Source organism: Myotis lucifugus, unplaced genomic scaffold, assembly GCF_000147115.1.
Source record: "Myotis lucifugus unplaced genomic scaffold, Myoluc2.0 scaffold_34, whole genome shotgun sequence".
NCBI lineage: Eukaryota > Metazoa > Chordata > Mammalia > Chiroptera > Vespertilionidae > Myotis > Myotis lucifugus.
This window is the reverse complement of record NW_005871082.1, coordinates 374,614-392,510: the sequence shown is the minus strand read 5'-3', so window position 1 is coordinate 392,510 and position 17,897 is coordinate 374,614. Positions and strand designations below refer to the sequence as shown.

The 17,897-nt window shown below is 45.2% G+C and overlaps 1 protein-coding gene across 2 annotated transcripts in view; it reads right to left on the bottom strand.

The window, feature by feature from the left end:
* Positions 1-2,071: 2,071 nt before the first annotated feature.
* CIPC (CLOCK interacting pacemaker) overlaps positions 2,072-17,897 on the bottom strand; it is a 16,851-nt gene continuing 1,025 nt past the window's right edge. For both annotated transcript variants that reach the window (XM_006086945.3, XM_023752483.1), the window contains exons 2-4: positions 13,204-13,389; positions 9,498-9,667; positions 2,072-5,547 (exon numbers count right to left, since the gene is read on the bottom strand). In XM_006086945.3, coding sequence (XP_006087007.1) covers positions 4,657-5,547; positions 9,498-9,667; positions 13,204-13,339 — 1,197 coding nt within the window. In that variant the 5' untranslated portion in view covers positions 13,340-13,389 and the 3' untranslated portion in view covers positions 2,072-4,656. The remainder of the gene's footprint in view (positions 5,548-9,497; positions 9,668-13,203; positions 13,390-17,897) is intronic.

Genomic DNA, 17,897 nt, shown 5'->3' with positions numbered 1-17,897 from the left:
GAGACCCAGGCCGCCTCTGTTACAGAGACGTTTTCCAGAACTATCGAGCACTCCCCCAGAACCACTGGCTTCCTGAGTCTTTAGGAAAATCAGAGGTGGCTATTTTTACTCTCGGGCTCTCAAGCAGCTCTGAAGGCCTGGGGCTCGCTAATCACGCAACCTGGCAGGGGTCCTCGCGCAGGCGGGCAGGGTCCTGCTTTCCGTTTTTATTCCCCTCCTCTCCTCGCAGCTCCCACCCACTTGCTGGGTTGACTTCAGACTCCACAGGCTTCTCTCTCTCTTGCTCATCTCCTCCAGCTGCTGCAATCTGAGGCAGTAACCATCCAGGCTGTTCTTGCAAGCAGCTCTCTAATGTCTTGCATAACCACCCTTCAGAAAGAGAGACAGGAAAGCCACGTGTTCTAAGAAAAAAGGAGGAATTCTGAGAAGAAAACGCCAAAGTGGTTGGACCCACAGATGAACTCCTTCCAAGAAATCAGACAGGATGAGTTGAGATTTGCTCTCTTCCCATTAGTTGTAAATAAGGTTTTGGTAAAAGTCTTAATTGTCCCAAGCAAATGACAACCCTAAAGGATAAGGAGCCTGCCTTGCTCTGTGGAGCAGCTTAAAAACCCGTCAGAGTCATTGTTTCGCACTTCACCACGACCCTGGATGTCACGTGACATCCTTCTATGACAAAGAACACGCGGGAACATCCTTCCTGGCTGTGGGAGAGAAATCAGGAAGGAAAGAAAAGCTAAATGACATACTCTCTGAAACATAAAACCAGGTCAGTCCTTCCTCTCAGATGAGAGGAAAGAGCTTTTGCAGATGACTGACTAGGAAAGACCCTGATTTGATTTAACCCCAAGCTATTCTCCTTTGGGGCTAATAAGTCTTTGGGAGTAGTCTTTTATACGGGAATTAGTGAATCCATGTTAGCTGCAAGGAAGGCAAAACCAATGAATACAGACTAGCAAAAAGGTTCTTCCAGAGTCACCTGCAGTAAAAGTCTGACTGTAATATAAAGCCATCCTAACAGAGCACTAGGAACCTAAATTGTAGGTAAAATAAATAAATAAATAAATAAAAATAAATAAAAAAATCTATTAATTTTATGACTCAGCTGTAACCTAGGTAGAGGTCTTACAAATGGTTAGAGCTGAAAACTATGGAGAGACCAGGTCCAATACTTTATTATTCAGTGAGAGGAGTGACACCTAGGCAGGCCCAGTGACTGATCCAAAGTCACCTAGCTAATGAGTAACACGTGACAGGCATGTGCAGGTCTGTTGACCCCAGCACACCAGCCATGAAAGATGTGGACTAAACAGACATGTTCACGAACAGGCGTCTAGACAGGCGTCTAGGTGGAATTATTTCCATGCGCAGGGGGCCAGGGGCTACCCACTCAAACAACGGTGCTCTCCTCCGTCTCGCAGGGTCCACTCTGGGTGCTCTCCCTTGTCTGGATTCTAAGTGACAGAAAATTGTTTTGGAGAGAAATAGTGCTGTAAGCATTAAAACCATGGCATCTCTGTAGGCCTTTAAATGAGGACAAGCTTTTAATTTTTCCAATGTCTTAAAAATCCCAGGAGGGGTATCCTGACTGGCCTTAGGGGCACCACAACCTTTTGGGATTCTCTAGGTGAAGCCTGAGGAGGAACAGAGCATTAGGAATCAACTCGGAACTCGTGGAGAAAGGCTTGGAGATGCACGTCTGTTGTAGAAAGAACTTCACTTAACGTGGCTTTAGTTTATCCCGTAGTGGACAACTGAAGTTTTGTCACTTAAAAATTCTCTATGTGAAAGTGTCAGATCAGATGGAAGAAATAATTGGACTCTATTCTCCTCTCCTTCCAACCTACCCAATATAAACGTCCAAGACTCTAGGGAACACTGGGCCATTCATTTGCCTCAAGATTGCTTGCACACTGGTCAAAGTCCGAACAATAAATTTCTGCAAGTTCAGTATCTAATCCCAAACTGCCCAAATGACATGAGTACATATGTTCAAAACTTAAATCAATTCAAATATTTACTCTAGGTTTCACTTAGTATTTTTAAGCAGTTATAAAGCAAAAAGGCCAAATAATTTTCAAGTATGTGTCTTTTATTTTAATCTGACATTTCACAGTCAATTTCTACAAAACTTCATACTTCTTCAAAAGAATTCACATTTGGTAAAGGAATCTCTACCCTAAAGAACTCATAACTGGAAAAACACTTCGATATATGCACGAGTTACCTTCTGCTGAAGGAATCAATAAAGTCAGACAATACTATAATCAATAAACAGTAATGAGAGCAATAAATTACAATGTCATTAAACTCCATTCCCATAACCAATTCAATCAGCAGCTTTTTCTATTTTTTTTTTTTTAATATTGCCAACAAAATCTGCCAGAAGGACTGATTTGAGCTAAGAATGGCTTCACACATTCAGAAACCAGTAGCTCCGCCGCGGGACATCATACCAGATCACATCAGCCTTGTGCAACCAACAGAGGTCTTTCTGGTCAACTCCAAGTTTCCTCCATTTGCTGAAATGGCCCCTGGCCCCAATGTCTGCTAGCTTCAATGGACTCTCCTACGTGGCTTCGCCTACCCCAAGCTCCACTAGACAACAAGCACCCAAGCTAAGAGCTTAGAGACTTCCAGCACTAAGTCATAAGGCCAGACAAGAGCTGTGAGGATCAACGATGGCTTTCGTCATCTTTTACTGTGACAGAAGGGAATGCAAACCTTAATCTGGGAAGAAGATTCCAAGAGGCTTAGAGCTCCAGAAGGTTTTCGGATGGAATAAATTTGGTTCTCAGCAATTGTGTTCAGATTTTGACACTCAGTAAGACTCACGGCTAGTGCCAGGCTGTTCCGAACGCACCTGTCTCTGTAGCTCTGCCGCCAAATGCATTCTGCCAAAAAGGAAGCTTCCTGGCATGGTGCGCGAGCAGAGCTGCTGTGGTACCGCAGACTTGGGGAGGCAGAGGGGGGAGGCCCAGACAAAATACTCGAAGGAGCTGGGTCTGCTTAAAGACACACTGGCTCTGATCTCTGACACTCTTTCAGAAAGCAAACGGCAGGTAATAATTCTGCGTTAATCAGGAGTCTAGAGATTTTACCAAGTTATTTATTTCTACTAGTAAATCGGCCTTACCTAACTCATGCACGTTTGAGAATAAAGTGGAGGCGATCCAAAGCCTTGTAATTTTTAAACTACGTTAGAGTTACCACTACCTAGCAGATATGAGCTTTAGCTTCTTTCTGGCCTTGGTAAAACTTCAAGAACATTTTCCTGTGTAAAAGCTGGTCATCCAGAAGTTGTTATTTAGGTTTTCAAGAGGATAATATTTTTAAATGAGAGGAGGAAAAGTTTGAAGCTTTACTGTTAGAATCCAGCTTACCTTGACGATGAAGCTGAAAGCATGTGTGTCTGTAAATTCCCATCACAGCCTCCATTCCCAGGTGAACATCACATACACACCACCACACCTCTGGGCTTGCTGCCAATACCCAACGCATGGCAGAAACACAGAAGGCGCTGCTCCTGCTTGCTCCAGGTCACTGTGCGTCACACGAAAGCTTTGGAGGCGAAACTGGTAAGAAGCCAACTTTGTGGGCTTATATTTCATATAATTTTATGAAAATTATTAGGATGATTTTAATCCCAAATCTATCGAGCTTAATAATCACATCTTTCCTCTTTTAGTAAAACAAAAGAAGAAAAAGTGGCAGCAGAGGGTTAATTTACACCACTCACTCACTCTCAGGCACCATGAAGCTATCTTTAAGATTTTCACACATAAAACAGGTTGTATTGTTTCAAAAGTAGAAAGAAAAAAAGCACAAATTACTGGAATCTTCCAGCTCCTGACCAAGAGATACTGACCATGTGTTTCTTCAGACTCTAACTCAGAAAAGCAATTCATCGACTGTAACTCCAGATGGTACTGCATCCGTTCCATACTTTAAAAAGCTGAAGTTATTTTGCCTACCAGTTTAAGTGAAGAGAAACCTGGTTTGTGATGAAAGTGTCAGAGTTAAACGGTACCACCCTTTTCCCTTGACTTTCAAGTTCAAGAAAACAAAGCTTTAAGTCATTAAGTGTTTGCTCCCTAGGCCCAGCCTGTGCCCAAAGCATTTTAGGTTTTGGCCAAATGGCATGATGCCTTAAGGAATGCAACCACACCTCTTATTTTTCTCTAAGATATTCAAGGGAAGATCTGGGAAGGGATCCTTGTCACCTACTCCCTGGCTTGACAGGTGTCATTCAGTACACTCATCCATATCACTGCACCTCTGATCAGTTAGTGAGTGGGACAGTGGGAGGTGATCAGGGTTAGTGACTGGGACGGTGGGAGGTGACAGCTAGAGCTCCACACACTCCTCTTTTCTGCTTTGCCCCGTGACCCACCTAAGCACCTGCAGGCTAAGGAAAAGGGACTCAAGGACACCCAGAATCTGAGGTCCTCAGTGGAACAGAGACATATGTAAACTGGGCACAGACCACAGGTTAAGACAGCAGCCAGGGATTGGCATGAGGCTTCATAAGTGAACTGTTGAACAGTTTAAGAGTAGAAGGAAAAGACCTTACATAAGCTTTGGGAAACAGGAGTAAGATAACAGCAAGAAAGTTAAAAAGAACCACTCAAGTAACAGGAAAGTCTGCCTTCTGTGCTATATGTCTGGGTGATCAGAGAATGCTTCTAGGTCACCGCCAGCATGACTAGCCCCCAGTGTTAGCGATGCCTGCAGCCTGGCCCAAGCCTGAGGAGCCCTGCTCTTGGCGGCCTCTATAAACAGCTGGGTCTGCTCCTTTAGCTGGTCTAGCTCCACCTGTGTTGCCTGGTTCTGACGAATCAGCTCCTTGGTTTTCAAAGTGATCTCCAGCAAGCCGGACTTGTGCAGGACTACAAGGGTGTTCTGAAAGCGCCTGTGTTTGCTGGGCAGCTGCTCTGAGAAGAGATCTGGGCTGCGGCAGAGGTGCTCTGCGGCCCACAAAGGTGAGCTATAATTAGCTGACAGTGGTGACAGGGGGGAGGTGCTCTCTACCCCATGCAGAGTGCTGTCTGATGCGCAGACAGGACTGGCAGGGGAAGCAAAGGTCAAGCTGGGAGCTTTAGCCACATGGCTGCTGGACACGGGCTGAAGAGTCTGTGGACTTCCGCCTGCCACGAGGGAGGGCACACCCTGCAGAGCTGAGTCCTCCACCAGCTTGGCACTGGGGGGCGCTGCAATCGGGGGACTGGATGACACAGCACCTGTCTTGGTGGGCTCACTGGCGGGCAGGCTCGGCCCAGGTCTCTCAGTACAGATTTTCTTCTGCGTTCCACGATCTTTCTCTTTTGGGCTGAGGGAGAGGCCCCTTTTGCCTGGGTGTGGGGCTATTTTGGTGTAAGAATTCAGAATGGGCAAGTAGTTCCTGGAGTCGGACCTTTTCTCGCCAGCGTGACATGGGCTGACAGGCGATGGCACAGGCGGGTGAAGGAACAGGAGCTGTGGCTGTGCCGAGATCACTTCGAAGGAGGGCTGGACGGTCCATGACTGGAGCTGGGATGAGCTGCTGCCCTGAAAGCAGATGAAAACAGCACACTCCTTGTTACCTGCTTCTGCTAAGGGGCAAAGCAGAGATTTACAACAATTTCACGTACAGAGCTTCCCTCACAAAACAGGTAGCCCTTTCTGAAGAGCGTGATTGGAAAAGTGGCTTAAAAATCCATTTGGGCCTGCCATTATAATTTTTTTTTTTAATCCTCACCTGAGGATATTTTTCCATTGATTTTAGAGAGAGTGGAAGAAAGAGGGAAAGACAGAGGGAAATATCAATGTGAGAGAAACACATCAATTGGTTGCCTCCTGCACACGCTCTGACCAGGGCCCGGGCTGGAGAGGAGCCTGCAACCGAGGTACATGCCCTTGACCCGAATCAAGCCTGGGACCCTCTGGTCCACAGGCTGACACACTATCCAATGAGCCAAACCAGGTAGGGCTATAATTTCTTCCTTTCTTTCTTTTTTTACACTTTTCCTAAGGCAAAACTGAAGGAAATACCTATTTTTATTCAAGTGCTACCACTCAGGAAGAGAAACTGTAGATAGATGAAGTAATGACATAGTTAAGGTCACAATTGAGGCAATAAAAATATGGGTAATACAATTGCTTGGCATGGTTAAAATGTGTTCATTTCAAGACTACAAATGTGACTTTACACAAGAGTCTGTCTTCATTTAGTTACATCTGGACCCTCTTTTACCTGAACACATATTGTCAGGAGTCCATGGGCCCCCTTTTTAAGGCAGTGACACCCAACAATCATAAAACCACTCAAGATAATAACAGTTATCAGGTATTGGTGCTTACTACAAGCTAGCACTGTGTGTGATGTTTTACATGGATTGTTTCCATAACAACCCTGTGAGGTAGTGATCATTTCCCTTCACAAACAGAAAACTGAGGTGTAGAAAGTTGAAATAACTTGCTTTAAGTCAACAAGATACTAAGTGACAGAGCTGGCTCTAAAACCCACCCTAACCATTCTGCTACATTGCCTTTGTTATATTACTCCTCAGTTATGCATTTTCATTTTTAATTAAAGTACTGATTCAGATGGAAAGCTAATAAAGAAGGGCATGGCTATCTTTTTCCAATATTTAAAAGCCAGTCCAGTTCCAACCTGGTCCCAAAGATATGAGCTGGTGGGGTGGTCACTGCTGAAGAGAGCTATCTCCCACACGTGCCCACCATTTTGCACACCTTTGAGCTTCCTCGATGTGTGGCTAGAACGTTAGGCCAGCTATAGTTCATCTCCTATGCAAAAGTTGGGATCACCTGGAGAGTCCATTCTGAAGCCCTCTTGGTATTCAGATATACGCTGGATGTACTACGTAAGCAAGCAGTGCTAGGCCTAGCACCACACTTCCCTGTCAGAGCAGATCCAAAAGCAGGGGTCTTTCGAAGCAGACATCAGCCTAGTCCAGCTCAGTCAGAAGGAAAACATCAGGCTCTACGGGTGGACCCCTAGTCACTCATGCCCTACGGGTGGACCTACTATGAGGCAAACGGATCCAGAAAATTTCTAATTCACTGCTTTCCTAAGCTGATTTCACTGGATTCTTCCTAATGCTGCTATGCCCATTGCTGTAGTAGATACTTAGCTTACTGGTTTTAATTATTAGATTTTACAATATATTATTTGTGTTGAAAAAATCTGAGGGAATACGGCACAAGATTTTAGACTTGGATACAATCTCAGGGTCATTTTCCACGAAGCCTTCACATTGAAGATGAGGAAACTGAAGCCCAGGTGATTAAGTAATTGTGTGCAAGATCACAGTCGAGTGGCAGAACTGGAATCAGACCTTCAAAAGAAAAGTATCTAACACCAAGACATTAGCCCAGCTGGTGTGGCTTAGTGGTTGAGTGTCGACCCATGAACCAGGTCACGGTTCGATTCCCAGTCAAGGCACATGCCTGGGTTGTGGGCTCGATCCCCAGTGGCGGGTGTTCAGGAGGCAGCCGATCAATGATTCTCTCTCATCATTGATGTTTCTATCCCTCTCTCCCTCTCTCTGAAATAATAAAAAATATCTATATATATAAAAGCCTAAGCAACCAGCCAACCAGCTGGTAGCTATGACATGCACTGACCACCAGGGGGCAGACACTCAACAGAGGAGCGGAAACCACCAGCATGGAAACATGGAACAGACTGATGAATCTCAGAGGGAAGTGGGGTGGGGGGAGGGCAGGAAGAGATTAACCAAAGATCTTATATGCATACTAGAGGCCCAGTGCATGGATTCGTGCACCTGTGGGGTCTCTCGGCCTGGCCTATGTCTTCTCGCAATCTGGGACTTCTCAGGAGATGTCGGAGAGCTGGTTTCGGCCCGATCCCCACAGGCCAGGCCAAGGGGCCCCACTGGTGCATGAATCGGGCCTCTAATACAGCGTCACCAACCTTTTGGATCTCACGGACCACCAGTGGTCTTCAGACCATGGGCTGGTAACTGCTGCTCCAAAGGTTTCCTGAAACCAGTGGTCACCAACCTTTCGGTCCTCACAGACTACGGGTTGGCGACCACTGCTGTAGTATATATATAAAAAATAAAATAAAACCAAGACATTACACAAAATACACATATTTTAAAAAGTATATCACTATTTTAATGTTGGAATGTGCTGGATTCTAACGTGTGAAAAAACAAGACGAAACTCCTAGACGACTCCATCAGGTCCGCCCGCCCCAAGCCTCCCATCTGCTGATGGAGCCAGCAGCCTCCCGGCAGGCCTTTGTCCTGGAGAATGCAGCTCTGCTGGAAAAGCCTACCCACTCCTCAACTGTGGGCTGTTCTCCGCCCTGGGGAGCTGCCAGCCTGCCTACAACAAAGAAGGCATATAAACACAGACACACAGGAAGGACTGACAAACAGGGAGCCAGAGAGGAAGGCGGGGACAGAAAGAGCCAGGAGAAAGGAAGCCCTGAGAAGCATCACAGCACTGATGGGGTCTGGACAAGCTCATCTGGGCTCCATTACGTGTCTTTATTCTCGCTCTTCGTTTCAATAAGCAGAGCTGTTTTTCCTGCTGAGGTGATTTGTCACGCAAAAATTTCCAAATTCTTTGTCCAAACTCACCAGATTGCCTTGTTGAAAATCCGTTTGTGTTCCTCGGAAATAACTAGGTAATAGTTGAGACATAAGGTTTCATGTCAGGCTACAGCCGTGTATGTTCTTCTACCTGAGCTGGAAGGTCAGCAGCATAAAGCCAGTTTCAAATGTCCTAGCTTCCAGCAGCCTCATCAATGGCCCCATGGGAGAGCTGATATATTTTAGAGCAAAGCAGGGTAAGGTTAAGTGTTCTTGAACCCAGTTCATCTGATTAAGTTCTTGGTTCCAAACATGGGGGCTTAGATTTTCATCTAAATCTTTTCTTGCATATCTGGACAATAATCACATATTATGCGTAGTTATGTAATCAAGCCCCAACAGGATGTGTTTCAGCTCCACAGCAATGCCGTGCAGTCTCTGCTGGGGCAGCCATACCTTAACCAAAGAGCTGCTTTTCCTCTAACGGCACGTCCTTGGCTGATTACTAAGAAAAGGCTCAGAATGTGACAGGAGAAACATGGAAATTGCCTCCACTTCTCAAACAAATAAATGCATCCTACATTTCTAAATTCCCAGGGCATTTCAAGTTAAAAAGAGATTCTTTTGTTTATACCCTGAATTCTGTCATCTATTAACTGTACTATGAAAGTTATGACATTTCTGCTTGGTTCTTTTATACATGACTAAAGAATTCCGGTGCTCCTCTGGATAAACTAGGGATACAGAAATAAAATAGTCTTGCTGTCCTGGAGTCCTTTTTAAACACTGTCAGTAGTTGAAAGGAAACATCCTTTCCCCAGGACAGAGTACTCGGCGGCGTGGTTCTAGTGCTCTGCGTCTAAATCCCTCCCGGGCGGAGGGGAGCCTCTGCACACAGGAAGCCCAGGCACTTGAACTTGCACCCCCCCTCACCTGTTTGACCAGCACGTTCTTCATGACGACCATGGGGGACAGAGTGGGGAAGGCACTGCTCGCAGCCTTGGAGTTCAGTCTTGGCCGGTCTTCCCGGCTCCAGCCTAAGGCGCTCAGCATGTCCTCGGACTCCATTTGCTCCGCCGAGCTCAGACATTCCGAACTCCCATCTGGTGGGCAGGAAAACGGACAGTTCACCCAGGCTCTAGGCTAGAGGCTGGTAACCAGGCCTCCTGGGGAGTGGCGGGACTCCTTGAAACTGAATGGAACATTTGTGAGATGGGTTTTTGTGCATTTTTCTGAGGAGAGGGTCTTTAGCTTTCATTGGACTCTCAAAGGCATCCATAATTATCACCTCTGCCCCCAAAGATAGGAATGACTGCCCGAGGACTCCTTTCTAACTCTTACAGACAAAAGCCTGCATCAATTCAGGTTCCTGTGAAAGTAATCATCACCAGTCTACAGAACTGGGTGGAAGGCTTCAAAGTTAGTTCATTTCATTACTTTCACATTGACGTTTCTATCTCTCTCTCCCTCTTCCTTCCTCTCAGAAATAAAAATATATTGTAAAAAATAATAAACACAAAACCTTAAAACTTACATCCATGCGGAAATTGAAAGAGCTTCTTCCTAAGTTTTCTAATTGTAAATTCTGGATAAGTTCATCAAAGCTGAGGTTTAAAATGTGTCTGTCATTGTTGTTCCCTCTACCCGGTTAGACATCTCCTTTGTTGCTGTGTCTACTGGGACCCTGCACATCGGGTGATAGATACTCTCCAAGGCCAAGAAAATAAGAATGCCCTCCGTGAATCCATCACAAAGGACTTAGTTAGCTATCTACTGGAGCATCCCCAGAGACTGCTGTAACCCTGCTAGGAGGCGTCTGGGGATACCCTAAATGCTCATCAGGAATCACAGAGTCAACTAGATGAGGCAGGCCCGGAATGAAACTTTAATTTAAATGAGGACAACTGTCAACACTTGCAGTTAAGTCAGAACCACACATGTAGTGCTTGATTTGGGCAAAGATCATCAATGGATGCCAAAGCCACAGGTCAAGAGTTTGTTGGGGAGAAGAATAGTCATACAATCTCAAAATACCATCTCATAAATTGCTTATAATTACAAAGAAAAAAGGGTACTTTTACATTGAAAAAATCTGGTATATGCTACCTTAAGCAAGTGTAAACACCACCTTAACCAAGTGATCAACCAGAGCACCAGCAAGAATAAGACAAACATAAGAGTCTCCTTATGTGTGCAATGAGAAGGATATAACAGAAAAAGTGCAGTAGGCTGTAAAAAAATGTTATCCTGATTCGAGTAATGGGGAAGCTATCAGAAAAATCCAGAGTGTGGGACATTCTACAGAACAACAGGCCTAACTCATTCAAAGATGTCGATGTCATTAAAGAATAAAAAAGGAAAGGATAGGAAAGATGAGGGAGCTGCTCTAGATTAAATAAAACTAAAAAGACAGGACAACTAAAAGAAATGTACAATCGTCAATGGACCCAGGATCTAAAACAAACGGACCAAAAGACTCACAGTTAAAAAGGACACTACTGGGACAATGGGCAAACTCTGACTATGGACTGCAGCTAATTAAAAATCGCAGATTAGCTCCAGCCGGTTTGGCTCAGTGGATAGAGAGCCGGCCTGCGGACTGAAGGGTCCTGGGTTCAGTTCCAATCAAGGGCACCTGCCCATGTTTCGGGCTCCATCCCCAGTAGGGGGCATGCAGGAGGCAGCCAATTGATGCTTCTGTCTTATCATTGATGTTTCTCTCTCTCTCCCTCTCCCTTCCTCTCTGAAATCAATAAAAACGTATTTTTTAAAAATCACAGATTACATCATTCACCAAGTGACTGAAATAATAACTCAGGCAGTGACGAAATCACTGGCACCTGGCCCAGATGTGGCTGGAGGCATTCACTGGGGTCACTTTCTGGAGCACAACCAGTTTGATTGGTTTTAACACTGCCTGTGTCTGACCAGCACAACACTTCTTAAAGCACTTCTACAGAATAAGGAAACTATCAGAAACACCATCCAGACTTTGGGACATACTACATAACAACTGCCTGAAGTTGTGGGAAAGAGAGGTACCAAAATGTCAACAGTATTGAGAAAAAATAGGTGGTGGGATGATAGATAATGCTTATATTTTTCTTTCCAAGTTTCTACATTTCTAAGCTTCTACAATGAGCATGTATCACCTTTGTGATATGAAAAACAGATGAAAACAAACATGACCTTAAAAAAAGACAGAGACAGTAAGCCTGCAGTGTTTCCCAAACCTGTCTGATTACACAACTCACCAGACACAAAAAATAACCCCCACATTCCAGGCCCTCCCCCAAGGCCCTCAACATCACAGCGTCCAGGAGCGGGGTCTGGCGAGCAGTGTTTTTAACAAATGCCTCAGATGAGCCTTATGATGAGGCAAGTTTAGGAAACAGTGCTAAGCGACAGAGAAGAAAAACCAAAGGGCTACACGTTGGCCTTCGCTTCCCGACTGTCCTTATTCTAATCCCTCCGTCAGTAGGTGCTCTGTTCTTCTCTGAGCAACAGTCTATTTATAATTTGGCTTCTCACACAGCCTTCCTACGGGGAGGAAATATAATATACCAATCTAAGGATGAGGCAGATCTAGCATTCCTAACAGCTATATTTCTCAGTGTAAGTTAATAAATCAGGAGCATGGACTGATTAGTCTCTGTGAGGATAACATTAAGTCTTCATCTAGGAGAGGGCTCCATCCCAGGGTGCTAACCCAGCCAGAATCCCCTAGCATCACCTTTCTGCATCCCTGGGCCAAAATGTTGACACTAGAGCTATGGTATGTCAAGCCACTACTCTCAGACCTGGAAATAAAGGTGCCTCAGCACAAAATTGAAAGGTTCACCGGGTATGCAGCTAGCCCTTTCAGGTAAGGTTTGGACAAACTAGTAAGGAAAACTGGTCTCCTTTCTTGTCTCTAATAGATACTCAAGTCCAAATGCGAAATACATGGATATTGGGAGGATGGGTTGTAGAGGAGAAACATTTGTAAACAAAGCAAAATTACTTTCTTAGCAAAAAAGTTACTTTAACAAATTGTATACTCTTTTTGTTTTAATTTGTTACATGGTAACAACATGCAGTATTTTTCCTGCAATCTAACTATTCCTATGAAAAAGGAGCGAAAACAACAGAATTATGAGCCCTTAAATATTTTTTCCAGTAACTACTTGCAACAGTTGTAAGATTTAAAATTGAGTTGAAAAAAGATGTCAAATCCCCTGGACAGCGTGGCTTAATGGTTGAGCATCGACCTATGAGTCAAGAGGTCCTGGTCTGATTCCCAGTCAGGGCACATGCCTGGGTTGCAGGCTCGATCCTCAGTGTGGGGCGTGCAGTAGGCAGCCGATCAATGATTCTCTCTCATCATTGATGTTTCTATCTCTCTCTCCCTCTCCCTTCCTCTCTGAAATAAATATAAATATATATTTTTTAAAAAAGATGTCAAATCACTCCTTCAGAACTAACCCCGTGGTGACTCTGATCGGTACCCTGCCATGTGGCACCAGAATTGTCATTTTAAGAGATCAGATATTTATTCTGTATGTGAAAGTTTCCCATCCCTATCACACAAAGGAGTTTGAGGGAGGACCTCTTTCAGGCAAATCATTCATTACAATGTAGAAGAACGAGGTATTTTAACCTGAAAATCCGGAGTCCTTGTCTGACTCGGCCGCTGCCATGCCGAGCTGACGAGCCACTTTTTTCATCTCTGTGCCTTTGCCTAGTTTGGCCGAGAGTCTTCTGGGGCTCTCTCTGGACGGGTTTTTCCTCTCCATGTTTTCTGGGCTGGAAGTGAGTTCACTAGGACTCTTTCATCTGGGTTGCCCTGTGAAAAACAACAATTACATAAGAAGTCACTGCCTAGAGAGCTGAAACAGGTGAGTGAAATGGTGAGTGAAGAAAGGGCAAAGAACACTGGCCGCACCCACTTCCTCTGCATTTTCTCAGAGGTCTCAACTGAAAAGGCTTCCAGTTTACTGAGCAGTAGAAGCGTTTCCACCCAAAAGGAGGTCCACTGTCCTCTCCCTGCCCTCTACATCTATTACAAATTCAAGGCACACACACCACATTCAGTGGCGGCTTTGAAACGGCTAACAAAGGCACATTTGATTAGGTTTCTGGACCGGGTAACTCTCCCTGCTCCCCGAGGGAGGAGAGCAGGGGGGATGCCCATCTGGGACAGGGCTTGCTTTCCCAGGTTACATCTGCCACTCCCGACTTGCTGCCACCTCCCATAGTGTGCTTCTCAAGTTAACCTTTCACTGAACAGAGTAAAAACAACTCCTTTTATATGCATGCTACTTTTTGGCTTAAAAAGCACTTTTATGCACAAATGCGATCATATAGAATAGTGCTTTGCTTCTATAAAAGCCCACAACATTATTGCTGTTAATTTTATCTCACTCGACTCTCACGTCCTCCTCTCTGGCTATCCCATTTTATAGAGGAGGAAGCTGAGGTTCAGATAAGTTACATTCAGTCCTTTAAAAAGCTTTATCAAGTGCCCACCATGAACCAGGACTGGGGATACAGGGTGAACGAAACAGACATGGTCTACCTTCCTGGAGCTTACATTCTAGAGGGAGACAGACATTAATCAAGTAAGCACACAATTAATTACTATTTTGATAACAGCTATGAAGGGGAGGGGCTAAGAGTCTGGGGGGACAGAGAGGGGAAGGCTTTCCTGAGGAAGTGACATGTAGCTGGGATCTGGAGGAAGACAGAGTTAGTGGGAAGGAGCAGAAGTTGGGAAGTTTGCTGGGGAAGAGGGCCAGTGGGTGTGGAAGTCTGAAAGCCCTAAGGAGAAAGGAGCCTGACACATTCAAAGAGCTGGAGGGCCCAGGAGGCCAGGGCACAGTGCAGGGGGTAGAAGGCCACGTGACACGAGAAGGGTCGGTGTGGGCCAGACAGGCAGTGCCTTGTAAGCGATGTTGTGAAGACTTTGGGTATTAAGAGCAAAGAGAAGTCACAGAAGGATTTTAACCAGAAAAGTGACAAGATCAGATCTGCATTTTAAAAGCATTTGGATGCTGGAGACTAACTTTAGGGAGAGGCCGATCGGCATTGACACCATCTAGATTAGCGGTTCTCAACCTGTGGGTCGCGACCCCTTAGGGGGTCAAATTACCCTTTCACAGGGGTCGCCTAAGACCATCAGAAAACACATATTGAATATATAATGACATATTGTTTTTGTGATTAATCACTATGCTTTAATTATGTTCAATTTGTAACCATGAAAATACATCTTGCATATCAGATATTTACATTACGATTCATAACAGTAGCAAAATTACAGTTATGAAGTAGCAACGAAAATAATTTTATGGTTGGGGGTCACCACAACATGAGGAACTGTATTAAAGGGTCGCGGCATTAGGAAGGTTGAGAACCACTGATCTAGATACTACTATGTAGTCCCGGTGACTGAAGGTGGTGGCAGTGACAAGAGAGAAGTGAACAGATTGGAGACATTTATTTAGAAGGCTGACTTGATGGGGCTTGGTGACTGCATGTTGGGGGACAGACGGTGGAGCCCAGAAGACATATGGTGGTGGCGAGGCGGTTCAGTTTAGGCCGTGAGAGAGAAGCAACTGTGGGTCTTCCAAGTAGAGATGCTTGTAGGCTGTCACATGTACATGTTGGGAGCCCAGGAAGAAGCACAGGTTTGCCCAGTGATAGCCAGTCCATTGCAGATCCATAACTAAGCTAACAGTGCAAAGAATTAGATGAATGAGCCCTTCAAAGGGCTGACAGAGGCTGAAAGCATTCCAGATATTCTAACAAGGCCATTTGAGGCAAAGAAGAATGGCAGCAAGATAAGAACACAAGGGCTATCACAGGGCTCAAGACAACAGGAGGCCAACAAGGAAAATGACAATAATAAAACTGCCCGAGTGCTGGTCTCAATGTGTGTGTTCCCCTCAAATCCATATGTTGAAATCCTAACGCCCAAAAATTATGGTATTAGGAGGCGGGCCCTTTGGAAGGTGGAGCCCTCACAAGTAGGATTAGTGCCTCATAAAAGAGGCTCCAGACAGCTCCTTAGCCCCTTCCACCACCCAAGCACCCTCATCTCAGACTTCCAGCCTCTAGAACAGTGATGGCTCGGCGTGTCAGCATTTTGAAAACCCTAACTTAACTCTGGTGCCGTGTCACATATAGAAAGTTTTTGATATTTGCAACCATAGTAAAACAAAGATTTATATTTTTGATATTTATTTTATATATTTAAATGCCATTTAACAAAGAAAAATCAACCAAAAAAATGAGTTCACGTGTCACCTCGGCATTATTTTACTCATAAGCTGACTAGGGGTTAAAAATGGGTTATGGGGACTCCCCTCCCCACGTGGGAGTCTGTGTTGTGGGATTCTTTCCCCTTCCCCACGTGGGAATTTGTACTTGTTCTTTAATAAATTTCCACCTTTGCTATAAAAAAGGAAGAAAAAAGAAAAAGAAAATGGGTTACCATGCTCTTACCCACTGTGCCATCTCTGCTTCCTGGCACAGACTGGAAACTACTACCATCACCTACAAACATCTCAGATCCTCATGAGCCTGACTCTGCACTAAAAGGACTCCCACTTAAGCTTCCCAAGCTGTCAGAATCGACCCTGACTGGGCCTCTTAATAAGTAACAGGTAACACGGTGTCCAAAGGTTCCCAGAGAGAACAGTACGTACTAAAACTTATCATGGAAAGTGAACATAAACACAGAGGCTTATATAAACAGGTATAAGATAAAATTCTAGCAAGTGCTCCACAGCACTTGGCTCTTGCTTCTATTTTTGCACTTCTAACATTAGACTCTAATTATTTGTCTCTTCAACCTCAACAGTTTTTTTTTTAATCTTTGCAACCTCAGCTCCCAACAATATGTGTGAGATACTCAACAGAATAATAAATGCCTGCAAATCCCCTCTCCTGCTGAGCCTCGCTGACAGCCCTAGCAGCTTAGCTGTCACTGAAATACCTGAACAGCTTGAAGGTCAAGAGTCGGCATTTCCAAACGCCATGGTTACCTCAAGACCTAACTTCCAGCTCTGGTCTCCTGCAGGAAGATCTCTCATCTACCCCTTAATCTAAGATGAAAACTCAGGGATAAATCCATCAACCGAATTAAAGGTTGGTCTAATCCAAAAACAATCTCTATGGTGATGTAGGCTTATGAATAAAAAAAAAAGGACATGCCGAAACCGGTTTGGCTCAGTGGATAGAGCGTCGGCCTGCGGACTGAAGGGTCCCAGGTTCGATTCCGGTCAAGGGCATGTACCTGGGTTGCGGGCACATCCCCAGTAGGAGATGTGCAGGAGGCAGCTGATCGATGTTTCTCTCTCATCGATGTTTCTAACTCTCTATCTCTCTCCCTTCCTCTCTGTAAGAAATCAATAAAATATATTTAAAAAAAAAAAAAAAAAAAAAAAAAGGACACCCAAGGTTTACAAGGAAAGAATCTGAAATGCTGCTCTCAGATCTCTCCTTTTATAGATACTTGGCAACTTTCCCGAGAGCTCAAGTTTCCTTTAAAATGTGTCGCATGTCTAACAGCCATGCATGGACAGAGTTGTGAAGAGAAAGCCCAAGCAGAGACTTAAATACAATAAAGTAACAAGGCCAGAAAAAACTAAGACCTTACAGCCCAGAAAACCATGAGTAATCCCAGTTTGAATTATGAATACATTACAGAAGTCGTTTTCTCTTGGTCTGCATGTTGGGAGATACCATTCTGGGGAAATGTCTGTGTATTTTAACAGGGAACAACCCCTTCACCTCCCGGTTATGCCTAGATCTCTTCACATTCATCTTTCCCTTCACATCCATTTTTATTCTTCAACTTGGCTGCAAAGATTCATGTCAAAGATCCTAAACCCCACTCCCATACAACGTCCTGTTTGGCACCTGGTGTGGCTCACTCCATCCTCCTCTTCCAAAGAGCAGATGATTAGAGAACTTACCTCAAGCCCCCCCCCCTCCCTTCCAGCAGGGTTCGCAGCAACAGTACCCACTCCCATTCGCACCAGCCCACGCGCGTCTGTGCCAGGCAGCAGGAGCGCCCTCCAGGCCCCCGAGCTGCCAGCTCAGCAGGGCAGCACTGGGCAGACCCTAGGATTGTGCTGTGGCTGGCATACCACCAGCCTCCCAGGGCAAACGCCCAGGCCATGCAACCTGCCAGGACTTGGGCAATAACAGGGAGCCTGATTTCGGCCTGGATCAGAACCCCCCCGCCCCCCCCCCCCCCCTTTCGCCACGAATCATTTCCTGGAACCTCTTTCAAATCTCCCCAAACCCTGGTGCCAGGCCTGATGGATGGCCCCTCCAGGAGAGAAC